This window comes from Acipenser ruthenus, chromosome 17, assembly GCF_902713425.1.
Source record: "Acipenser ruthenus chromosome 17, fAciRut3.2 maternal haplotype, whole genome shotgun sequence".
NCBI classification, from domain to species: domain Eukaryota; kingdom Metazoa; phylum Chordata; class Actinopteri; order Acipenseriformes; family Acipenseridae; genus Acipenser; species Acipenser ruthenus.
The window spans coordinates 23,695,956-23,723,127 of record NC_081205.1 but is presented as its reverse complement, the minus strand read 5'-3'; the positions used below and the strand labels follow the sequence as shown (position 1 = coordinate 23,723,127).

The 27,172-nt window shown below is 37.3% G+C and overlaps 1 protein-coding gene across 31 annotated transcripts in view; it reads left to right on the top strand.

Moving 5' to 3' along the window:
- Nucleotides 1-27,172, top strand: part of LOC117423772 (disks large homolog 1) — a 172,399-nt gene that overhangs the window by 132,766 nt on the left and 12,461 nt on the right. For 30 of the 31 annotated variants that reach the window (XM_058990173.1, XM_058990163.1, XM_058990154.1 and 27 more), the window contains 4 exons: nucleotides 4,318-4,474; nucleotides 5,705-5,807; nucleotides 16,006-16,120; nucleotides 22,210-22,386. In XM_058990173.1, the coding sequence (XP_058846156.1) occupies nucleotides 4,318-4,474; nucleotides 5,705-5,807; nucleotides 16,006-16,120; nucleotides 22,210-22,386 (552 nt within the window). Of the gene's footprint in view, nucleotides 1-4,317; nucleotides 4,475-5,704; nucleotides 5,808-14,470; nucleotides 14,743-16,005; nucleotides 16,121-22,209; nucleotides 22,387-27,172 lie in introns of those variants that run through there. The other variant, XM_058990184.1, reaches the window with a different exon arrangement.

Here is a 27,172-nt window from a genome sequence, read left to right as displayed (position 1 = left end):
AAATAATAATAATAATAATAATAATAATAATAATAATAATAATAATAAATAATAATAAATAATAATAAATAATAATAATAATAATAATAATAAAGGTGGTATTTACATCCGTCACTGTTCAGACCCCATATGCAAACAGAATTTAATGTTCTGAAAAGCAATATAATCATAGTTGATTTAGGCAAAGGTAATTTCATAACAATGCTGTCTGATGTGAGTTTACATTCCACTATTGATTTTTATCCTTTGCTTAAAAACTCAATTAGGTGTAAAGATAAAGCTCAACATGATTTTGAGAGGCATATCATTTTGAAACCTCAGCAAATAAAAAATCAAACATACTGAGCTTTTTTCTCCATTTGACTCAAACTGGTAAAAAAGGATTCATGTCATTAAAGCTGCGTGTCTGCTGTTAAAATGAATGCTTGCACTTTAAAACTCATATAAATAGGATTGCATAGTCAGACACAGCCTGCTTCTAGAGTTAACACTGCAGATTTTCTTTCAATATAATGCCATGTTAAACAGACAGAACTTCTATTTAAAGTTGTAGTCTCAAAGACAGAATGTCTTAAGTGACAGTCATTACACGTCTGACTAGATCAGCCCATCCACTTCCCATGAAGAAAATGACTGGGAGTCACGCCAGGGCAATGGTGGGGTTAATAAAACCAACACCCAAATAGTTAATAGACTGCATGGTGCACTAAACTCTCAGAATAGCTTGGGGGTAAAATCAGACTGCAGGGAAGCAACTCGACTGTCTTTCATGATGCAGATTGATAAGTGGAAGAATTCAACTTTATTACTCCCCGTGGGGTGCATGTCCCTGACCACAGAGAGGGCTGTGCATACATAAAATCTACTCCTCCAACTGTGACAAAATCTAGTAGAGATGTATTACATAGTACACTTTCAATTCTGTGAATCTGAGGATATGAGTCTCTTTCCTGTTTGTTTAGACTGCAAGGTGGCGCCTGTCCGTTCGCATGTGCATCTGTCACATGTTTATTAGTTGACCTGGCGAATACCAAGTTTCTGAGTTTATCGTAATCTCTATGAAGGCTCCTGCCCACACATATTTTGTCACTGTGTGTTTTCATGATACCAATAGCAGTAATTTTGCATTTACAACCAAGCTGGGAGGTGCATTGTACTTGCATGCTTTTAACTAATAAAAACATTGGGTATAATGTGCACCCTCTAGTCCTATTAACTCAAGAAGAGATTAAATTAATATCTTATATCTTCAGATGAGACATAAAACCTGAGGTCCTATTGTAAGTGACTGCAGCAGCAGTTGTTGATGCATAGTTCACCCCCTAGTCTCCAAGTCACTTTGGAGAAAAGTGTCTGCTAAATGACTAATTTAATAATAATAATACACAATAAAAAGGTAATAACTTAGGACAGTGTTTCCCAAACCTGTTCCTGGCGGCATACCGTGTCTGCTGGTTCTCGTTCCAACGCAGCGCTCAATTGCTTAATTGAACCGTATCAACAAACGAAGAGCTTGAAAATAACAGGAAAAAACCCAGTTAATCACTTTGTTTGTTCAATGGAGGGTTCAATTAAGCAATTGAGCCCTGCGTTGGAACAAAAACCAGCAGACACTGTGCCGCCAGGAACAGGGTTGGGAAACACTGACTTAGGATATGCCATTACTGTTAGAGATAATTATTCAACTGCCACAGTACAAAACAAAAAAATCCACCTTTTTCACTTGGTTGATCCCTGACATCCCCCTGTCCCAGACTCTCCTGCAGCTTTGCAATAATTGAATACATTTACATTGCATTATTTTCTCTTGCCCTGCTATAGCACACTCCTGAATAACAAAGCTGGCATCATTTGCTTGCATTTGGAAGCTGCAGTGTTTGAAGGAAATTGAGTTAAATCACAGCAGAGCAGTCGGCATGGAATTTCAAAAAGGAACGTTAAAAAACTTGTCACAAAAGGGATAAGCAAACTCAGCCACACTACTCTTCAATTTGTAGCTGTTAAAACCAAACAATGTTCCATGTTCCTTTCAATAAGTCGAATGCTAATGCATGCTTTTTTGAAAGCAGCCCTTATTGACAGTTTGTCTACTGTACGTTATCCAAAAGCAGTTTTACCTAGAGCTATGATTCTTTTAAACTGCTGATAGTTGATAGTTTGTTCTCTTAGTACTATTTTGAGTGAATGTCAAGATTTCTATTGAACTGCCATAGGGAACCACAGAGGAGAAAGAACCATGGATGTCAGACAAACTGTGGAAGGATCCGTCACTTGTCCTGGATTTATTTCACTAGCTCTTCATTTTAATATTAATGTACACTTTCCCAGTGTTACCTGTTTTGTGGTGTATTGAAAGAGTTCTGCCTTGTGTGCTGTTTTTAATGAATCATGGGTTCTTGTACCCCTCACTGAACCCATCTGAAGCTGTGTTATATATTTTTTTGTTTTGTTTTTGTGACTCACCTTTTAACCATTGCTGGGCTTAGCCACGTTCTTACTGTTTGCCATGTTTGTTCCCGATGAAACGTCAGTAGTTTGTACCGCCTTGGAAGCGTGACATGGGAGCACCTGCCAAGAAAGGGCTTCCTACTGGACCTCTATTAAAGTCTGGTAGATGCTGCTGTTTTGCTCATCATAACTTTTGAAAATAGATTAAAAAATACATGATATGTCTGTAGAATAAGAGGTATTTACACAGAACTGTGTGATTAATGTGTTGATTTTATTCCCACCACCTGTATATTTTAAATAGTAAAATTGGGAGAATGTCAAGTAATTGAGTGTTACTGGGTTAGCGTTGTTAATATGCAGCAGTTACGACTTCCTTGCTAATGTGTTCTTCTCTCCATCCATTTTAATCATGCTGTGACGGTGTGTAGTTTCAGTCAATACATAGGCTGTCAACAGTTTTCTTTTGAAAATGGAATTGGATGGAATCAGTGTTGTATGTAATTAGGAGGAAAGTGATCTGTAAATGAATAGGTGAACTAAACCAAAGTCAGGATTACTTGTGAAGTGAGAACAGCTTTTTAATGAACATCCTTGAGCCAAGGACTGCTCATTTTCATTTTTAACCAGTTTCAATATTGTAAAGACTAACACACCAGGATTTTATTTCTTTTATCAGAATATAAAATGAAGGAATCACCTCAAATTGTGTTAATATTTCGACAATATGTTTTTGATTAATTCCCACCCTGTAGTTTGCATATCTTAACATCTTTGTGTTTTTTCTTTTATCAGTAAGACGTGATTTTATGCTAATCTTATAAAAACAATTTTTATCACTGAAAGTCTAGTTCATCAGTAATAGTAATTTGAAGAATAAACAGTTCTCCTCTGCCCTCTAGTGATAAATACAAGAATAGCCACCGCTGCACATTTCAGTGCTTGGTGGAAGTTGTTTCAGACACGGAAATAACTCTGCACGTGATGCCTATTTGTGTGTGAACCCATTAAGTTAGTTTAGGGAGCTGTCTTCAGGTTGATTCTGAAAGTTTGCTTTTTTCTATCAGATAAAATTCCATAGTATGGCAGAATACATTCTGCATTGCCTAGTTATTTAACTGTTGCAACTCTGATGGGCTCCAGTAGAGGGAGTAGTAACATCAAGTAATATCAATGCATACTGTCAGTCGACTTGAAAAATGTCCATGAGCTTATGCTGTACACTTGTTTTAATAATGCAGATTTGCTTTAACATTAAAAAAAGAGAAAAAAAGTAAAAAAATCTGCAATAACTTTAGGAGATGTTGTTTTTTTTTTTTTTTGTTTCGTTTTTTTGTCAGTAATGTGTACTGAGCAAAAATGAGGCCTGTGAATTGGTATATAAAAGTTAGGATATTTTTATACATCGTTCTTATGTAATTTCTTAATTTTCTTAATTGCCCTGCTTTTTTCTTCTAAATCGTGGTTTATTTAAAGCAACTTCTTAGTTAATGTAAAGAAACTGGAAGACAAATGTCAAGGATCTTTATCAGGGAAGTCTCTTTAGTTTAACTACAGTATAATGCTATTTTTGTAGCCATACCTACAATTAAAATCGCATTCAAGTTCAACAGACTTTCCTTGAGGGCTCTTATAACTCTTGGTCATATTTTACTTATTTATTTTCGTTTTTGTCTCCCCCAAACTGAATCAAGAAAAATACCTTGTTTTAGTTTTTAAATAAACGCACACCCAATGCAGTACGAAAGTGTCTGCCCTTCTCTTTCTCTTAACCAAGATACCTTAAAATTGTATTTTAAAACTTCTTTCAACTCCAGCACCTTTTTAGAAATGGTGTTCTCACATTGCATTTACCATCTGTGTTTACAGGGAGCCTAGAAAAGTGGAGCTGCATCGAGGCTCCACAGGTCTGGGCTTCAATATCGTTGGAGGAGAGGACGGAGAAGGAATATTCATCTCCTTCATTTTGGCAGGAGGGCCAGCGGACTTGTGTGGGGAGCTGAGGAAAGGAGACCGCATCATCTCCGTAAGGCAGCATTCAATAAACACTATCTTGACAGCACTGAAATTTAAAATGTCAAATTATTGAAAAGTTTCCATGTTCATACCTAAATATAGTAACTAAGACTAAAGATCTGTATGAGCTATTAACACTATTAAAGTTTAACTCTACTAAGCTTTGCTAAGGCTAGTAACAGCCACTGATGTTTTAAACTCCCAATATAGTAGTCCCATTCATAGGCAGCTGATAAAGGGAACTGAAATTTAGACATCATGTGGGCATGAACAACAATAGCCAGATGGAAGAACAACCAAGAGAACAGTCTAAAACATGGGGGAGAGAACATTTTGCAATTTGTTAATCCCTACAGAAAAACACACACAAGATCTGAACTTGTCTCTTGAGTTATGCAGAAAAAAAAGAAAAGTAAATTCAATTTTACAGAACCAGACTGTCACGTTCATATGTACATTTGTATCTGCAAATAGTCAGTCAGGCTGTGGGCAAGGCAGTATTTTCTGTGTAATATATTCTGTAAATACGAACAACAAAAAAGTATTCTGTAAGCTGCTTTTATAGAGCACAGATAATACTACATACATGTTAAGAGGGGTTGTGTGTGGAGCTGAATCCTGTGGAAAATAATTGTAGGCTTTTTAAAGAGAGCAGGCTTGAACCACAAGGGTCAGCACCTTCATTTTAGTGAGCTTTTGAAAGCTAAATGTTATTTAGTAGTTAGTCGGCACTCGTGACTGAGTGGGTTAAGCAGTTGCAATGAAAAATACATTTTGAAGAGTGTTAATGCTGTACTGCCTCTAATTTTATTTAATGGCCACCGCAGTCTTCTGTATGTCAGTTTTTTTGACAGATATTCTATTAACAGGGCAGCAGTGTGGAGTAGTGGTTAGGGCTCTGGACTCTTGACCTGGAGGGTTGTGGGTTCAATCCCCAGTGGGGGACACTGCTGTTGTACCCTTGAGCAAGGTACTTTACCTAGATTGCTCCAGTAATAACCCAACTGTATAAATGGGTAATTGTATGTAAAAATAATGTGATATCTGTAAAATGTGAAATAATGTATAATGTGATATGTTGTAACAATTGTAAGTCGCCCTGGATAAGGGCGTCTGCTAAGAAATAAATAATAATAATAATAATTAACAGTCACTGCGTAATGTATATCACTAGAGATCAATAGCTGTGTCAGGTTCCCTGGGGGAGGCCTCTAATGCTGTGAACTTGCCTCTAATTCAGGTGAACGGTGTTGACCTTCGGAGTGCGACGCACGAGCAGGCTGCCGCAGCTCTGAAGAACGCAGGCCAGACAGTCACCATCGTCGCCCAGTATCGTCCAGAGGGTGAGCGCGAGGGCCGCACTTTCCTAGGGGATGCTGTCTGTAGTCTTTAGAATTGGACCTGGGGTCAACTGGGTCTGGAGCAACCATCCAGTTCAATGAATATTCATAGAATATAATTCATTGAATAACGCGGAGACAGCATGTGGCTAGGATCCAGTGTTTCCCCTTCACTCTATTATGCTAAACAAAAACAAATTGATACCCACACTTGGGAAACCCCACTATGTAAGAATGAATGGCCATTTGGCACCACTGCGTTTAATACAGGTGTGGAGGGGTTCATAAATCTTGACAAGAGGGTTTGGGTCAGAAGGCTGTTGCTGAATTAATGAATCTGATTGCTTTATCATTTTAATAGCAGTTAAGAGGGCCTGAATGTATGTACATGTACTGCAAGGGTCAGCACCCTCATATTAGTGTGCTTTTGAAAGTTAAGTACTGTTTTGTAGTTTGTTAGTATTTATTGGAAAACAGTAAACTGACACTACTTTTTTGGTGTAAAATTAAAAGCAATTGTGGAAAGTAACATCAGTATTTTTTTAATGAGCAAAATCTCAAAACCTCACTCTAGCAAGTTCATGCTGTATATGAAAATGTATATCTGCTTGATTAATCAGTCATTCCAAATGTGCTGATCCCAGTGAAATACTGCTGTTGGCTAAGCACCAGTCATGTGCCATTCCTTGCCTTGCGTGTTGCTAACAAGTCCATAGGGAAAGACGATATTGAGCTGAAAATATACACAGGGATTTTACTCCTGCTTGAAAAATCAAACCTGAGGCATATATCTGAATTTTCTTAAATTGCAAAGTTACTTCAAAATGGTTACATACAGTACTTCAGCACTTAGCAGAAATAGTAAATGATTTATGATGCAACTAAATAAAAGTTTGATTAGCAACACTAGCTGGATACTATTGTCTACTATTGGTTATTTGAAATAGCCATGGATATTCATCTTTACTTTAGTGTGTTTCGAGTGGATATACAAAATGCACGTTTGCGGTAAATTTGAGATCCAAATGTTACATTTTTTAATTGGACTGAGCTTACATGAGTTTTCTTTCTGAAATGTAGGTTTTGGATATTTTGTGCAACTTAAAAGTAAATACAATATGGTATTTTGTAATGAATAAGATAGCTAAAATGATATATTTTAAAATTACACTTGCGGCCAGTAGATTCTGATACAGAATCTATCCCAATTTCTCAAGTTTTCTTTATTGCAAACTAGTGTACATAATACATTATCTTTTTTTATCAAATCTTGCAAGATTTCAGTGACCAAGTCAACAAAATTGGATAACAAGAATAAATATTGTTCTTGGTTCACTACATAGTGCACAACCTTTATTGAAGTAAAAATGCCCAGTGAATGTCATTCTGTGCTGAATGGTCAATACATTCAGCCCTTCTCAGTGTTAGGTCTGACCAAAAGCATTCCACTCTGGTGTGGTTCTCTTATCTTAAACTTTAGGGTTAAATATGTAAACTGACAGCACTGAGAATGCTCAAGCACATTAATTCTAAATTAAGCATTTAATAACTGTGTGATTGGTGTTATGAAAGAACTAATTAAAGCTCTGTGGTCATTTTTTCTTCCTCTGTGGTCATTTTTTTTGTTTTTGTTTCTTGACAAACAACATTTGCTACCGAGCAGTACCATGACATGCTTCTCGGTGCTTACTTCCGCACCTGATGAGCTGAGCACAGCCATTTAATCAGTAGCCCGCACAGACCCTTGTCAGTTGCACTTCAGGTCAAGAAAAGCATTTTTTTTTTTTTTCACTGCAGGGGCAGATTGAATTCCCATATGCTATCCAGAAGAGCATCTGCGCTTCAGTCAGATACATCAACATGTTCATTGTGTTTATGGGGGTTTGTGCACCACAGCATCTGTGCCGAAAGGTTAGATTTGGACCCAGACTCGGAGTTCCTAGTGTGCTGGAAATGTTTTGATAGACTGTTAAATGATTAACCATTTGCTGTTTCCGTATGTCACCTTATTACGTAGAGTATCCTACATCGCTGCAGTACACCCATCTCCATTGACACCTGTTTGGCTGCTGTGTGGAAGGCTGTATTTTGCTTAGGCTTTGATGATATTAAAATCCATACCAAATGCAATATTACTTTTAGAAAAAGAACATTGTCATTTAAAATGCATTAGGTTCTTGAGATATTAAACTTTTTTTTACTGTTGCAAATAAAACTGGTTTCTCAATTATTCTTGGGATATGATGGTAAAATACCATGCAGCCAGAGAAAGAAAGGAAAATCTTCTCTCATTAGAGAATAGTCATTAGAGAATAATATATCCTGGAAACCTGCATTAATGATACTTGCATAATTGAATGTTAACAGAGTAAAAATATCAACATTTGCATGTAGTGACTCTATTGGAATGTATTGGTTGATAAAATGAATGGATGTGGAATGACAATGGGGTATGGAATGCATCCTTGGAGTATGGTGTCCATATTAGGACACCTTCGTACATCGGGCAAAAAGGAGTCATTACGTGCTCCCTCCCCTGCAACTCCCTCCTCCGTCCTCTAAAACTCCCTCCTCCCTGTGTCATGCTCCAGGCTTCGTCCTCCCTCCCACATAATTTTTGCTGGGCTGAAGAGATCAGCCAATAAAAAAACGTTTCCAACTTTTACGCGTTTTCATTGGTTAGATTAAGTGCCAGTCATATTACCCGGGAGACCAGCTACGTAATTGAAAACACATTTTGTCTTTGTCCATAAGCATTTTTGTACACCTTTATAATTTACTTGTATATGTTTCAAATATTTACAGCCTCATGTGTTTTGAAACAGCATTTTCACTTCGGTCTCATTGAGTCTTCTAAAAAAGGCAATTATAATATAGATATAAATTCTTAGGGCATTATTTTTGGATGCCACCTCTGTTAATCTTTATTTATTTAGCTTCAAAGTCTGAGTTCACATTTATAACGAAATGTCCACATTTGAAGAGTTTCTTATTTTAGACATTGACGGTACATTTGAAGCCTGGAGGTCGCACCATTGCAGTCTGTCTTGTGGAGTTATTCCTTGCATCGTCTTTGATTTTTCATCTATTTATAACATTTATAATGTCGCACTTCCCAGACACTGTCCTGACCTGGGGCTCTTCTATTTCGTGGGGTTTCTGTTTTTGAAAACAGCCCAGGGTGATGCAATGGCAACACACTCTGCCCAATAAAACATTTTATTTGACTACGTTTTAATAATAATTTAGTGCGCCCAATTATTTTACCCCCCTTATTTAGAAAGTCCTCTCCGCAGCAATCTCCACCACATCTCAAGAGAACTAAAAGTTGTCCTTCGATCCCACGACCAAGTCAAGTGCCTCTTTACACCCAGGAGCTCTACAGGGGATGACCTAGCAGCCCCTGCAGGACAAAGGCCAGTCCTACAGGTCCACTGTGTTGCGTGGTGAGGAGTAACGGACCCTGATAGTTCTCTCCCTAAACACCAAAAAAGAACTGTACAACTAGGCTGTGAATCCAACCGGGCCATGAATGTGCTCCACTGGTTCTAACTAACCGTGCACATCACATGGCCTTGCCTATTTACACAAGTTCTTCACTTCAAGGATATGCTTTGAAAATAACAACTTGAGCAAGGAAATGGATTTTTGTATTGTAAAAAAAGCACTCTTTAAGTAGACCAGGTTTTGATCAATTGTGGTTGGTTACCACCTGATCTGCAAGAGCTTTTCACATTGAAGATTTAAAAAGCAGTCAGGCTTTGATCATTAAGGATTAACTTAAAATTTCCTTTTTAAACTACTTGTGCTGCTATGAAGTTTTAGCCTTGGCTCAAAGACCATATTGCATGTTACAATGGAAAACCAAAATAATTATGAATTAAATTCAATGCAGAGATATCTGTTCTGCATCATTGCCCTGCAATACCCAAACCAATAAAACTAATATATATTATACCTGGAGCTTAAATATATTCTTTGTGCATGTGAAGTGTTTTTAAAGATGCAAAATGTTTACAAGCACATTGTTTTGAATGTTAAATTGTGTGTCTGTTTACACATTATACATTTTGCACTAGAATAAATGTATTTGCTTCTGGAATGAGAAATATATTCATACCTGTCCATTTTTTCTGCATGGAGGTTGCAGTATCATATCGTCTTTCCAGTAACAAACTGTTGGCTGTGACTTTGTTCTTGTCATGTTTGACCAAAAACTGTTCATCCATTTGTTCTCTTTCTAGTCTTTTTAAAAGTACAGTAAGGTGTTATTTCCCTATTGGAAATTCAACGAGTCCTGCAATAATTCATCCTCCTGATGCATTCTGAATATAATAATGAATTTTGTTGCTGTTAATATAAACCTAGCGGATCAGAACAGTGATTGGCTTTCAAAAGCACTGACCCTGCATACGTGTGCAGCACTTAAGTCAGGTAACCTCAGAAAAAGCAGCACATTGTTAGTCCAGGATTTGTAACAACTGTTAACAGATCTCTGTCAAGCTGTGATGATCAATGCTTCAATAACTTGACAACTACATTGCTCTGCCACTCAAGCCTACGAAGGGATTCAAACAGATCAAAAGGTCTATGTACCTTTTTTATATATGTACATTTATATTGGCATATTAGTGGTAATTAATCACTGACCAAAACAGCCAGTCACAGATGTCTACCAGTTTACTTAGGGAAACATAATTAGTCAAAACCATATGAGCAACTTCATAACTGGGTTTGTTTTTCATGCATTTGCATCTCTCTCTTGTTGTGAACACGCCATGAAAGCAGCTCTTTGTTTACGGCTGCAGTTCAGTCAATGGGTATCAACTGCAAATTGCATTCCCAGAAATAAATTGTTGCTATAGCAACTGGTAGTACTCTTTTTAAGGTTATGACCACCTGAACAATGATATCATTTTGTCTACCACCAACATTATGGGATATATCAGACTTGAAGACCAAAAAGACCAAAAGAAGCATACTATAACATTACTAAATACCATCTCCAAGCCATTACAAGACAGGCTATACTGCGTTAGTTTGTGGTGTTGCTTGATCTGCTTCACAAATCTTGCTCACACATACGCTACCTGCCAGTTGTTGTCCAACAATAATTTAAATGTCAGTTTGATACATTGATTTTTTTTTTTTTGTGTTAAATTTTTTGTTTGTGCTTGAAAATGATTACTTGCTTTTCATTGTATCGTGCATGACAAGGTTTGTACATGGGCTCATTAATGATGAGTCTCAGGCTGGAAAGATTGCTGAATGGAAAGCATGCTTTTTCTCTGGGGTGTTGTTAATGACTGCAAAGGTCATTGATGGGACCGAGAGAATTTATATTTCTCAGACTTGTCGTCAAAGTGAAGGTTGACATCAATGTGGAGTTCTAACCCTGTACCTTAAGTCGTGACTAATAATCTGTGTCACTGCCTTCTCCCTCTCAGTAAGCCCAGCTTAATGTTGAATTTTATTTTTTCTGATTGGATTTTGTTCAAGTAGTGTAGCAAGTTAATTCTTGGAGTCAAATTTTGCATATTTGTCAGTGTGCAGCTGGTTAAGCCCAAGAGGATAATTGGCATATTCTTTCAAACCGTGGTATGCATCAATAAAACCAAACACAGCTGTCATGTCTGCAGTTCTTCTCTTGATTGAAGATGTCCTACACTGCATTTAATTACAAAGTACAAGTCTTGCAGTGCTTTGAAATAACAAAGGCCATTCATTATTGGCTTTCATGCAGCAGTATTGTGTGAGTTTATGAAGAATTCAGTCTTTTATTCCTCCAAAAAAGTTTAGCTTATTGTGGGCTGGTTGAAAAAATATGTTTTTTATGTTTTACGTAGATCAATATGTTCCTCAAATGATTTAAAGACCTTTTTATTGCTGTTGACTTGGTCATGTTCTTTAAATCAAGCTTGCAAAATATTTGTTCTTCATTCCTATTTAAGGAACCTAGTTTGCGTGTCTTGTCAGTTAAAGGGCCTTTCTTGTTTCTAAAACCCATTCTCAGCTCCTCCATATTATTACGTCATGCATTGACTCTGTTGCCAATTCCTGAATCAACCTTAAAGTGCTTTGGCAATATTTTTTGATTTGTGACACAACCCTCTAAAGACGCACATCATGTATGAAAAATTAAATGGGTAAACTCTAGACACTTAGCTGTTCCCAAGGCTGTTCTTCATGTGGGTGGACCGAAGGTGGGGAACTTTTTTGTTTGTTTGTTTGTTTATCTTGTCTTGCAATAATCTGAGAATTCTTGCCTGAAAACTTGAGGCCTGTTTTTCTGGTATTTTCAAGGTTTTAAAAAGCTGTGCTGTCCTGTTCACTGCTTACACTGAAGGTGCTGACTGAAACTTTAGTTTACTTGATATTGTTTAGTTTCTTGTAAAATGTGTAACTTCTGTCTGCTTCATAGCATGACTGTAAATGAATGTAAACTTATACTGCTAGTTCATTTAAATCAATAGACAACGGTTTTACATTAAGAACATACATCCCCTGCAATAATTGTAGATGCAAAACTAATATATTGTGACGCTATATAGATATTCATTTTTTTTTCTTACATCTGATATTGGGATGTTAATATTCTAATTAAATAAATAAAACAAAAAGCAAATATACAAAATTAAAGGAACCGATGTGAGCGTGAATAATATCGGTTAGTAATGCTTCTAGATTTCAAACACCTTTTATTTCTATTTCAAGCATGAGGAAATCTGTAAAAGGCTCTGTCTTGCACTAGTATGATAATAAATGTGCCAAGCATGGTTAGATTTATGGTAAGAACTGCTTCACCTTAATATCGATTTAACTGTAAAGCTTATATTACTATTATTACTATTTGTTTATTTAGCAGACGCCTTTATCCAAGGCGACTTACAGAGACTAGGGTGTGTGAACTATGCATCAGCTGCAGAGTCACTTACAATTACGTCTCACCCGAAAGACGGAGCACAAGGAGGTTAAGTGATTTGCTCAGGGTCACACAATGAGTCCGTGGCTGAGGTGGGATTTGAACCGGGGACCTCCTGGTTACAAGCCCGTTTCTTTAACCACTCGACCACACAGCCTCCTATATCAAGTGGGTGCTTAGTGTGTGGAAAATATAGTAAGAAGAGCCAATAAAACATGGCTTTGTAGCCATTAATAGGAACAGGAATGTTCTATTCATAACCTAGCACAAAATGTCACCACTTTTTAATCCTTATTAGGAAACAAACAACTGTTATTATTCCAAAAGACTTCTGGCAATTAAATATAACCAAGGACTTTGCCAATTTTGTATGATTTTTGTTTCACATACATGCAGTGTTCACAGGGGTGAAAAAAGAGCGACAAAAAGATCAGATGCTGCTGAAACAAAACAAACAAAAAAACATGCCTTTTCATCTGTGCAGATGATGGTGATGATCCCAAATTGTAATGGTTTTAATGTGCACTCTGGGTGGTTTTGTTGTTTTGTACAGTAATAATTCAATTACATTACTTTCACATTTTTTGGTTGGGTGGAAAAAGTGTAGGTGGATCAGTGAATCATAACTTTTTTTTTTTTTATAATCATGATATATGAGTACCACTGACAAAGCAAAGTCTTCAATTAAATAAGCTTGCATGTCTCTGTCCTTGACAAGCTCATCTTCTGATTGTTCTATAAAAGGTTTCTGTAGGTTGCTGTGGGTGGGCACAAACAATTAAACCAGTTTTTTTTCTGGAGAAAAGCTTGTGGGATTATTGAAACACAGCTCCTCTGATGAGGTTTCCATGCTTTTTCATGGAGCTGTTTTTGCACTGCATCTAGATAATACTTGTCAGAGTTCCAAAGTGACAGTATTTTTGTCCTGGGGCTTTGCAGCAGGCTATGATCCCTGCGCTGGGCCATGTTTAATCAAAGATATTTTTGATTATTATACATTTTAAAAAAATATTTGGAAACAAATATACATAACATGTGATTTACTTTTATTGTATGTTTTTCCTTTCTAAACAAATCATGCTTCTGGCATGAAATTCAATGTCATTCATAAAAAAAAAATGGTCAGTTCTTTTCGTGGAACAGAAAGGTACCTTGACAATGTAACATTAAGAAAGTGGAACTTCTTTATTTAGAAGAGAGAGTTATTCCCTGGCATCACAAGTGAATATTTCATTTTAGAAGGTTTTAGTGGCTCTGTATGATTTAACAAGGTTGTTGCTGTGTAAGCCACTGATTTAAAATGTCAGAACTCTCGAAACTTTACGTATAATTAATTTTGGCTCTTCACAGACTGAATAGTATTCTTCTTCTTTTTACTTTAAAGATATTACACTTTCCTAAATATGATTTGATTAAGCTATTAAACCAAGACAGATTAGCTCACTGATATAAAAAAAACATTTTTTATTTTTTATTTTAAATGATCCCATCCTCACATGCACAATATTAAAAGATAGCTGTGATTTTTTAAATAAAGACTCTTATTGAAGCAAGGATACTGTGTTTGTGTTAGTGAGCCTGTAGCACATTGCTGTAAATGAACAGAGGAGTGGAGGGGGGAGGGAGAGAGAGAGAGAGTAGCACAGTGCTGTAACAGATTCCATTAGCATCTGTTGTGATCCTGCACTGGGGGTGCTTGAACTGCAACTCTGCCTTTAGAGGAAGATAATCACTATTCAGCGTTGTAGTGGAGAAGGCTGCTGATGCAGCTGGCTTAGCTCGTGAGGGTTGGCATCTTGATGTTTTGTAGCTGTGTGCCTCACGCTGTTCAGAGTCACAGGGAACGCTGGGCAGAGTGGACAAGGGCAATGTTGAGCTTTCCTTCAGCAGATCAGTTTCAGATCTGAGGTGGCTGCAGATGTTGGAAACTAAATAGGGCCAGGAGGAAAACAAACTAAAGACGGTTGCCGAAATCCTACAGGGAGAGCATTCTGACCCTCTTCAGGAAAGATTAGTGTAAGTATAGAGAACTGCAGGGGGATTTATAGGTTAAATTGTTTGGGATGGGGAGATAAATGAGTAGTATGCTGTTGTGATCTTTGCTGGTTTAAACCGTAATGCTAATGTTTCTCTCAGACCAGATGCAATTGCTGGTGGTAAGAGTTTTAGAGTGATTGTACTTTCCGCATGGTTTTCATTCATTGTGTTGTTTTGCAGCATTGCTAAACTTTGATTTGCTGTGGTATATATTGTAAGTCCTTTGTGTTTGCAGAATGCAATATATATATATATATATATATATATATATATATATATATATATATATTGTATTTCCCGATGTATAGTAGTTTTAAAAACCATGTGGGTGATTTTGTTATCCTTATATTTAAAAGAATAGAGGCCCCTAAGACAAGTTATTTTTTCTGAAGCATCCCCAATGTAAATTAAAGCATTTGCTAAGGTGAGGTATGCAGAAATGCCATTCTAGTTTGACGCTTGTTTTTCTTAACACGATACAACACCACAGAAGGATAGTGTAGACTGAGGCAGAGAACATTAACTCAAAGTAGGCCAAAACATTTGAATAATTCATGAAAAATGTGGTCTTCATTACTGTCTCTTGGTTTGTTACAACAAAATAGTACATAAACCTGACAAGTGAGTGCACCTCTTTGTGAATAAGAAATGTCTCTTCCAGACAGAAACAGCAGTAAGTAAAATGAGTAATGAAGCCACTAGACATGATCATCTCCCTCATGTACTGCAGCCTGTGATGTGGCACCATGTCCAAAATATCCACTTACTGGAGTCTTGGGCTTGAAATATTGACCTCATTAAGAGGTATCCCTTTACTAAGGTGGATTTGCTAACTGTGGCTGCTGCTTTTCATTGATAGCAATGAAACCCTGTATTGCTTTCACAGCTGTGTTAATTTGGTGCTACAGTTTAGATTAGGAGAGTCGTACTTTGTCATGACATTAACCTGAGAGTCAAAATTGCACGGTGAGTGTGTTTAGAGTGATACAATGTCATCCCTTACATTTATTCTGTTATAAATATTGATTTATAAAGGCTGCATCTCCCTGTTCTTGATAGAAGGCTGAAAGTAAGTCTTTTGATTGGCAGGTTCTTCTGTATCCATGACTGCACAGGTGATCTATCTTGAGGAATAGTCCCAGAAGAGGCGGGTTATTGTGGAGTCTCTGATGTGAAGAAGGCCTATATTGAGATGATCTACATGCAAATGTCTAACATCTATTTTGATTCCATTCTTTCCAGAATACAGTCGGTTTGAAGCCAAAATCCATGATCTACGGGAGCAGATGATGAACAGCAGTATAAGCTCAGGATCTGGGTCGTTGCGGACCAGCCAGAAGAGATCACTCTATGTCAGGTAGGAACTCGGGCCGTGGTGCAGGGTTTCCCCCCATTTGTTGATGAAACTTAAGAAACTTCTTTAGCAGAGGCAATGATGGTATCAGATTATCATTTTAGTGTAAATAGAGGCTGTCTGACTGACTTGCTGTCTCTCTATTTTATTTGATTGTTTGTTTGTATTTTTATGAAAAAATAAGATGCTCCTGGATATTTTGTGAGTTGTCCATTTTGATGAATGTAGGGACTTTTTAAAATAGCTATAATCTGTATAACCTAAAGACTATAAGATGTCCTTGTCTGGTGTATATATACTGTCCTGCACATGTACTATCTATATGTATGTGCCTTGACAGCCCAGCTTCATTCCAAAATTGGATTTTAATTTAGAATTATTATTATTATTATTTATTTCTTAGACACCCTTATCCAGAGCGACTTACAGTTGTTACAAGATATAGGAGGCTGTGTGGTCCAGTGGTTAAAGAAAAGAGGTTGTAACCAGGAGGTCCCCGGTTCAAATCCCACCTCAGCCACTGACTCATAGTGTGACCCTGAGCAAGTCACTTAACCTCCTTGTTCTCCATCTTTCGGGTGAGACGTAATTGTAAGTGACTCTGCAGCTGATGCATAGTTCACACACCCTAGTGGATAAAGGCGTCTGCTAAAAATACAAATAATAATAATTATTATTTTCAAATACAATTTTAAATAATCACATTATTTTTAAATACAATTACCCATTTATACAGTTGGGTTTTTACTGGAGCAATCTAGGTAAAGTACCTTGCTCAAGGGTACAGCAGCAGTGTCCCCCACCTGGGATTGAACCCACGACCCTCCGGTCAAGAGTCCAGAGCTCTAACCGCTACTCCACACTGCTGAATAAAAACCCCTGCAACCCTTTATGGAAATAAAGTGCTGAACTGCAGATGAAACTTTTTTTTTGCCCAGTCTGAAATTAGAGCCATTCATTTGTCATCCATCTTGAATGTCATATATAAAGCCCCACGGGCACCTGTAATTGACTGCGTTTAAATAGAAGGGGGTGGGGGGGGCAGGGTGCTTGAGAGGACATGCTATGTGGATGTTCATGTATTGACATCAGTGTTTTTCTCATGCAGTGTTCTGTGCTGTCAAGGTAGTTTAGAGAATCAGCTGGAATTACACTTTGATTAGTCTATCCATTCACCATTGCCAAAAACACGTATCAGACACACTTTACCACAGATTATTCTTCAAAAGGTTTACGTAAACAAATCTTTTGACAAAACTGTCTTCAGTGTTCTGTCCCACTTTGTACCCTCAGGTGTTGAGAGAGAGGTTTCAAATTGAGATACTTGAGTCTCTGAGCAAAAAAAAAAAAAAAGTATGTTTAGGCTCCAGTCACTCCCAGGCTGTTGACCCCATTAGCATGCAATATACTGGGGCTGCTGGAATGACACGCTGCATTAAATGAAATGTGCAAAATTACACAATTAGAAGAGTAAATGACTGTTTGGTTGATGCTTTGGGGCATTTACTCATTGACAACTCTTTTTTTTTTTTTTTGAAAGAAGAAAATCACCTGTTAATGTTAAAGAAAAAACCTGCCTCCTTCTATCTTAGGGCTTCTGTCACAGCATGTCTAATGGTGGTCTGTGTTCCCACAACAGCGCTTGTGTATTCAGATAAGCTTCCTTTGACTTGTGGTACCAACCATACCATCATTTTCCCCCTGGTCTATTTCCCATATCCCTAAAGTGATTTTTAAACCAGACTATAAATTTATCTTGAGGACTGTTATCTGTTACTGGAACAAACTGAAAACAGAACTATTAACATGGGTAACATGAGCCAATCCGTCGTGTTACTTTACTTTAGCACAGAGCTGCTTTTGGTAAGCAGTCGATACGGTTAATGGCTGAATCATTTTACCCGCTATTAAGAAATAGCATGGACAGAAAAGGTGGCATATCAGATGATGCACAGTTGCCTTGATGGGGAAAAAAAATACTTTTGACCTTCACAGCTAAATGTATTCATTATAGGCTTTGTGGGATGAGTTTCTGTCTTTTTCTGTAAAGGGTTGGAATACACAGTTATTAACCATGCTTTTACAGCAGATGTGTAAGATGGGCAGCAGTGTGGAGTAGTGGTTAGGGCTCTGGACTCTTGACCGGAGAGTCGTGGGTTCAATCCCAGGTGGGGGACACTGCTGCTGTACCCTTGAGCAAGGTACTTTACCTAGATTGCTCCAGTAAAAACTCAACTGTATAGATGGGTAATTGTATGTAAAAATAATGAGTTAAAAATAATATAATTGTATGTAAAAATAATGTGATATCTTGTAACAATTGTAAGTCACCCTGGATAAGGGCGTCTGCTAAGAAATAAATAATAATAATAATAATGGGTTCACCTAACTGGTGACTTGTAATTCTCCGTGCTTATAATCGAAATATGCTTTTCTAATACAAAATCCACTACCATTGTTCCTTGTAAATGCCAGCTATCGTGGCTAAAAAGTAAACTACTACCCACAATAAACAAAAATGAGTCATATACTGCGCAAAAAACAATTCTCCCCTTAAAACTACACACCAGCTGACAGCTGTTTACAAAGAATATGGGCAGTAAGAGCCATGGTAACAAGTGCATCCACTGTCACAGAGCTCTGTTGGCGATCTGTTTTTTCCCAGTAATTTATTAATCTTCATGAACATGCAAAGTGTCAATTAGTGTCTCATAAACCACAGGGCATTGAGGATGCTGATGTAAGGGGCTTTTTCAATTAAAACATAAATTAATCATATCCTGATATCTTCATCAATTAATTAATGGACCTAGGTTTTTTGATTGCAAAAAGGTAGTGTGGTCTTAAGCTAATTCTACTATAGCCACTCAACCTGAAGGTGCCGCTTAAGGAGAGAAGCTATTCATAATCCTAGGACAAAATGATCTTGATTGTTAGTGAGGTCAGTCTCATTGAAGACCAGCTTTTATTTTTATGTTACTGTCTTGTCCCCCTCAAAGATGGTACAGTACATGGTATGTGTGCATTGAGGAGGACAGAAAGTAAGGCTGCATTATTTGTATTTGGGAGAAATTCCAAGATGCCTCCAGTCAGCAGGGTTTTAAACTTGCACGAGTCCATTTACCCAGCCCTGGGCTTCAGAACTCCCCTTGAAATGCTAGATCTGCTGTGAATGGACGCATATCACAACAGGTTTATTATTGGGAGGCATTTGTGCATCTATAGGGTAAGAGAAATGCAATTTAACAGCTCAATCTCCTGACTCCTGCTCATTTATTTAATTCAAATTCACGGGTGAGTTTTCAACTCAAGGTATGTCATGGTATATGACGTTTAGTTGGTCTTCTAATATAATATCATTGCAAACAGATACAAAGAAATCCTCTTAATAATTACAGGGTTTTCAAGATATAAGAAAGCACATTAATAACATTTTAGTGACTGATGTTTTTTAGGGTTTAGTTTAAGGTTTAGGGAATTGTGTTAAGATCTTACTGCCAGGCCTTGTATTAATATGAAGTAAAAACAGGACAAAAAAAATATGCGTCAGTTTTTTTTTTAAATGTGATAAGGCTCAGAGAGGTTTTCATAGCACTACTATGTAAAGTGTTCAATTTGCATGTTGGTGGGTTCAGCCTAAATTGTACGGTAATTATAACATATTTTTAATATATACAATTAATTGTATATATTAAAGCACTCAAGCTTGACAACGGCGTTAATTTTTCTTTTTCCTGATGAGAAAGCATAACAAAAGGGTCAGTGAAGTGGACCATGTACTGAGCTCTCAAATGTTAGCACCACCACAGCAATGATCCCGACTGATTTAAGAACTGTGTGGCTGCACATAGAATGCCTAATCATGTTTAAAATGACTTTGAGACCCTGGTGAGGCTTCTTTTATATAGTAAACAGGCGTTGGTTTTATTTGTTATAGTGGGTTGAAGTTAATTACTTTTATGTGCTTGTAGTTCTATTTGTACCCCAAACCCCCACCCATCCCCCCCCATTCCAATTATTTTTGAATCCCAGTGTAATCTGTTTTGGCTTTCACTTTCTTTTTCCCTGCCAGTATCTATTTAGAATTCATAATCGGCTTCAACGCTGCTATCAGAAAAATTCACGGGAGGAAATGTTATTGAGTAAACTAGACAAGAAACCATTCGAATACATAAGATATGTGGATAACATATTTGGAATATGGACACATGGAGAAGAATCTCTTGTACAGTTTCATAAATTGGCAAATTATATCCACCCTAACATTTTGGTGGATTTTAAGTGGACAAAATCTGAAATGGAATTATTAGACACCTTAGTTAAACTTGATCAAGGATCTATTAAAACAGATCTTTATTTGAAACTTACTGATATGCATCAGTACCTACATATGTCATCTGCACATCCTATCTATACTAAAAGAGCAATTTCTAAAGGATAAATAAATACATCTTAAGAAAAGAGGATGTAAAGAACAAATTATTGAGAGAGAATTGAGAAAAGTTGACAAACTCAATAGGAATGAACTACTTGATTATAAGAAAAGGGAAGAGAGGGTTAAGAGAGTACCATTAATAATTACATATACTAAATTAACCAACATTTCAAAAATTGTTTGGAAGCATTTATGTATACTTCATAATTTAGAAAAAATGAAGAAAAAAAAATTCTGAAAGCACCGATCGTAGCTTTTAGAAGGGATGCAAATTTGGCTGACATTTTAGTCCACAGTAAACATAAAGGGATCATAGATACATTAAGGGATATTGAAACCTGTAAAAGCACAATAAAAAAAATATATATATTACTTGTGTCAACTGTTAAGAGAATAGTTAGACGCACAGATTTGAGGAAAGCTTGAATTGAAAAAACAAAATGTGGATCTTCACTTTTTTTATCATACACTCCTAGCCTACTATAGATGTTTCGGATTGCATTTGACTTATCTGATAAACTATATTTTATACAATGTGTGATTTATTATGTGATCTTGAGGACCCTTTGTATGTGTGCACTGGTTTATTCATCTCTTTTAGTGCATTCCATCTATTATCTTGTATATTATTATTACAGTATTATTATAAAGAAGCCATAAATGGGTGTGAAACAGCTGCAATAGCTAGCAAAGTTCTCTTAGGCACCAATCCATCATTCATAGCCTAGGTCATAATGTGACGTGACAGAGGACTATTTTACTAATCTCTTAATGTCGTTTAGCAAAGAGGTCTGTGCAGCCTTTCTTCTTCCCTTTTAAGTTAATATGTCTAACAGTATCCAGTGTATTATTGATGCAGGAATGTCAGGCTGGCAGCCACTGTAGGGGATGCAGTGGTTATTTCAGCTCCAATTCTTCCAGCAGAAGACACAGCAGTGCCCTATTTAATGGATCTCCAGGAGATTAAATGTCCGTATTAAAAAATAAAATAAAAAATGCAGTCTCTAGATAAAATCCAAAATGTTACAACACATAAACCTAGTACTTACTGTTTCTTTATTCAACAACAAAAAACAGCTTATAAAGAAAACTCAAGGGACCGTCCTACAAGTGGTCTATGGTCTATGTATACAGGTGACTAAATATATTGGGTGGTTATAAGGTCACTGTGTTGACTGGAGTAACTGCAGTAAACTAAACTATTCCATTTACACAAATTAAGAAAGATGCACAATTCACACAACAAAAAGGTAACTAACATCCAATTAATTAAACATTACTTTGCAACAGCAGCGCTCGTAATTTTAGTAAGTAATACAGAATATCCTCAAACTGTTCAAGTTGCAATAAAACAGATTAAGAACATATTTAAATATAGCTTGAATGGCAAATAGTTAGTAGTAGTAAGGTAAACTGAACCTTATTTAAACTTGACCCCCACAATGAAGGCCAATAGACTTGCTATACTGGTTTGACTGTGCTTCAATGTTTGGAAAGTAATAGCAATAGAGTTAGATTTTTTTTTTTGTTGATAAAATGAGTCTGATCATCTTTAATAGCCATTGTTATTCATAGAGAATCATTATTAGGACTGTCCTACTTCACAGAATCTAATGTTGTATTGTGTCATTTTCATATTTTTTATTTTTTATTTTAGAGCGCTGTTTGACTATGATAAGACCAAGGACAGCGGGCTCCCGAGTCAAGGGCTGAACTTCCAGTTTGGGGACATTCTGCATGTTATCAATGCCTCTGATGACGAGTGGTGGCAAGCACGGCAGGTCACGCCAGATGGAGAGAGCGAAGAGATTGGAGTAATCCCAAGCAAACGCAGGTGAGCGCAGCGTTTTTAATTAGATTTTAAATTCCCCCCGTTAAATCTCTTCCTGTCTGACTCTGCGTGGAGATCAGGAGGAGATAAAAATACAAAAAGAAAAGTTGGACGGGTTTAAGCTGTCCACGAAATAAAGTTTCTAAATCTGCTTGTATCATTAAATCTAATATGCAGCATACGCAGTGAAACACCGATTCAGATACTGCGCATCGTTTGACTTGGGTAAGGCAGGAATGAATAGCAATCAAAGAAACACTGCTATGTAGATGGTTGTCCACTAGCCTATATCCACAACTCACAGTAATACCCAACTCAAAAGAAATCGTCCAGAAGAATGACCCCTTCCAATCTAAATGCTGCAGAGTTCTACTGAGATCTGGGTCACCTAATTGCTGATGTTGTACAATTTGAATTGAATCCTAAACACTGAACCGATTATATGCATCTCCATTAAGGAAGCATGTTTAAACAGAATGGCTGTCCCCTGCATGTGTAAAGAGTAAAGAGTACAGTTCACCACATCAAAGCAGCAGTGATTTGAAATCCTGATTTTCTTCCATAAATCATCCTTTCCAAAGTTACAGCAGTAAAACGCTAACAGTTTTCCATCTGCTCTATAAGAGAGAACTCCTATATACAGTATTGATCATTCATCCTGGGTGGCACAGCAATAATATAGTATCCTAATATATTGGAGTTAAAAAAGGAACACATATTTTTTGCCATATTGCTGCCATTTGGGATGCTCCTGTAAAGCTCAGACCCCTCCCCCCAAAAAATAAATAAAATAAAGGTTCTTATTTATATATTTATTTACTGTACTGTATTTTTGCAATATGCATGTCTACGCATATATAAAATATAAGCTCTTGTAATATTTGTCAGGGAAGTGCTAAGTGATGTATACTTTCTGTGGAAGCACTTCCAGTTCATCCCAGGAGCTGTACATTTGCATTCCATCATCTCTGTGTGTGTGTGTGTGTGTGTGTGTGTGTGTGTGTGTGTGCGCGCGCACACGCGCGCGCCCTATATTTCAGCAGAGCCCGGAAGGTCCAGCAGGACACCAGGACCTCACAATTAAGTTTGGGGAAATATTTTACAGTAAAAGCAAATCTGTGTCCTCTGCGTCAGGAGTTTTGAGGCTGCTGGCACAGTTGCTTAATGTATTTAGTGCGTCAATCCTCTGCACTTTGGGTCCTGCAGTTCAGGACACCGCAGGGGACTGGAGCTTGTGCTGCATGGGCTCGGGAGGTCCCAGGTCTCTGTCCTGTCTGCTCAGGGCAGGGCAGCGGTGCCCCTGCCAGGATCAAAGTTGGAACTTTGACTAATCCCTAACTGGATAAAAGCCGTGTTCTGATGACCAGGCATCGGGGCTGGGGGGAACCTAGAGCAGCTCCAGTCCCTTCTGTCCCTGCATGGCATTTCCATTAAGCAGTTCTGTTCAAGGACGATGGCAAAGGACGCAAACAGTGCAAGAGTCTCTATTAAATAAATGTAAAAAGTTTGAAACCCGGGCCTGCCTGTTTGGCTGGGATCTGAATGATATCAGCAAAAGGGATAAAACAAATAGGATTTATTACAGCAAGTTGCAGATAATGTTCAGAACCAACCGGCAATATCGGCTGAAAAATTTAGCAAAATATTCATGCGGTTGATTTTCAAAACAACCAATTGAGGCCAAACTTGTCCTGTTTTACATTGACAAAAAAAAAAAAAATTACTTGTGTCATGCAAATTTTGGAAGGTCTTAAATGAGATGCATTAGATAAGAAATTCTAAGAGCTGTTGAGTGTTCCAGCTCACTCAATTAGAATAACTAGACACCCATGTTATTTCTGAATGTGTTTCTGTTGAAAACAACATACAGGAGACATTGTTAAAAGTGCTGTCTGAAGACACCAAATTCTGTACAGCTCAGGTATATTATACAGTGGTTTCCTTTTCCAAAATAACTTGCTCTTTCATAGTTTGCTGTAGCGTTTACATGAGAACATAAATAATATGACAATTTCTAAATGCTTACGGTATCTGTCCTGTTGAGCTTAGTGAAGAGAGAGGTGCCTCTTCACAATGTTTGTAACCCTATTACCAGTGATGGCGTGCACAAGCTTGCATGCATATCATCTTGCCATGGGACTCAGAATACAGAACATCAAAGGGCTTTTCATCTGTCGGCTTTTTATTTCAAATTTCCTATTCATGAGGCTTCATGTCTGCGCAAAAGAGCACTAATCTTAAACAAGATGAGCTGTCTCATTTAAAGTGTCACGTAACATTAGTCATTAGGAATGTGTCTGGGCTGTTGATGTTATAGATGTTAAATGTTAGAAAGCAGCCGTGCTTTTATGCTGTTGAAGATAAAAGCTTGCAATGTCTGCATGCTTCGGAGAGCTGCTCTCAGTTACCCCAATTTTAGCAAAGCAAGAACCCTGTCGTGAAGGCAGAATGACCTCTTTTTGGGTACTGGTGTTTAACAAATTAACCATTTTAATTTCCACATCCTATTAGCCTATTCATAACCCTTTTCTTGCCCTATAGGTCCTGTCTTTTTAGAAAGCTGTGCTATATGATGTTTTGACGTCTATTTTTCAGTACATACTTGTATTGCAGCACCACGGAAAACATAGAGCAAGTAGTTTTATAATTGCATTTTTGGGATTTTTTTTTTAGTTTTTACTTTTTCATGATGTTTTCAGTTACTCTTAGTAGTTCTTCTACACCCACCCCCTCGTTATATCGCCCCTCGCTATACTGCGGATTCAGATATATCGCGGTCCTGGAGTTGGCTCCCCATTTTTAGTCTAACTGCCCATGTCTAACAGCTGCACTATACATAGACAATTTCACTTAGAATTACTGTTTGTTATTTTGTACTGCACATCACAAACCAATTAAAACCAAAACATTAATATCGTACTGTTATCATATACACATGCATTGCACAATAACACAAAGCAAATTAAATATCTACTTGCTGAAGCGTTTTTTTTAAGCAATGCACTAGCAAAGGTCACAGGGCAGTGAATTCCTCTCCCTAGCAACAAGCCTCCTATGTTGGGAATGGATTCTTTCAATGCAGCAGTTTGGGCATTTGAGAAAGGAGAGAAGACTCTATTAATTGTAGACTTAAGTTGATGAGAAGCAATTACCCTCCGCAGTACGAATTAAAGCGGTGTGCTGCTTTTTATACGAAAAATGAGATAAAGCGGGTTGCGTAGAGGATTTATATTGGACTCTGACGCCCACGATAAAACGAGGGAGTGGTTGTACAGTATTTGTTATAGCCTATTTGATTTTCTATGGGTCTTTTGCTCTATCGGGGGGGGGGGTGTATATGTGTGTGTATGTATAAAATTATATATATATATATATATATATATATATATATATATATATATATATATATATATAATGAATGAATGTATATATGACAGGCAAATAGAAATGAAGTGCAGAACTCAGGTGAAGTGCCTGAACACTGTATTTGAATGATTGCAATTTAAATTCAGAAAACATCATAAAAAGGTTTAGCCAGTAAAAAAAAAAAAAGTACTATAAAGCAACTTACTCTTCAACATGTTCTTGTGCTCTGACACAAAATGTATCATAACAGACTTTTGTAGCAGAAATGACTAATGTGGTCTAAATAATTGGCATATTAAATGTGGAAAGCCTAGCTGGCTTATAAAAAGGCTATTTCATTTTTCTCTTAAGCCAGGTCCACAACTTGGTTATGTGCAACTGAATCGCTTATGTGTGGACATTTCTGCAAGCAGTTGCGCAACTGGTTGCTAATGGTAGAGAAGCTCTACTTTCAAACGGTCTTCTGAGCGATTTGTAGTGACGTTATGCATCACGTGCACGTTTGCGAAATACGATTGGTTGTTACAGTCTCCTGACTGTTTGTTTGTTTGTTTGTTTGTTTGTTTGTTTGCTTTCCTGTGGTAAAGAGTGAATTTAAAAAGATGTCAACTGTATGCCTTGTATTTCTGACGACACCTCGGCCAAAGTCTTGCCTAGCATTTACATGGCTCCGCTTCTGCTTTTAATAACGCATTTAAAATAACTACAGATGAGACGCCTATAACAGCCAGTTCTTCATCGGTAATTAGTGAAGCCATCGTTTACTAAAGATAATAACAGACCGAAGGAAAGAACTGACAGCACAAGCAGGGTCAGCGTAATTGCCAGAAAAGCTACCCTCACTTCTAAACGTGGGAAGCTTGTTGCACAACTAGTTTCTCAGGTGAGGACAAAGCCGTTGCAGGCGATTTTGAGAGCGATTTGGATGCGCAACTGATTGCTCAGGTGTGGACCCGGCTTTAGCGAATGAGAGTTGAGCTTCTTAGACACATTAACAAAAGCGTTTAATGCATAGGGTGTAAAGTGTAAATCAGCTGTATAATTTTTCTGTTTTTAAAAACTAAAGTTTTACATTATTGAATCACCTTGACAATAACAATTTCTTAGTTTATGTTATGGAAATCAATCCCAACTATATTGCAGTTGAATACAAAACAATTTGAATAAGGGTCTAGGCAGTGCAACAGGCTAATTTTACTACCGTTTCCCCTCTGGAGGTCTGGTAAGATTATTGTAGTGGAATTTTGAGTTAGAAGGCTTTGCGCATTGTCCCCAATGCCCCAGTACATTTCTACCCAATTGCCAGAGCTATTCTAGTATAGCTGTTTAGCATAAGCAGAGCACCACACATCCATCAAATATGTAACACTGATATTCAGGTTCCCTCTTAATCTCTTAATCCATCACAATTCTAAACTGTATG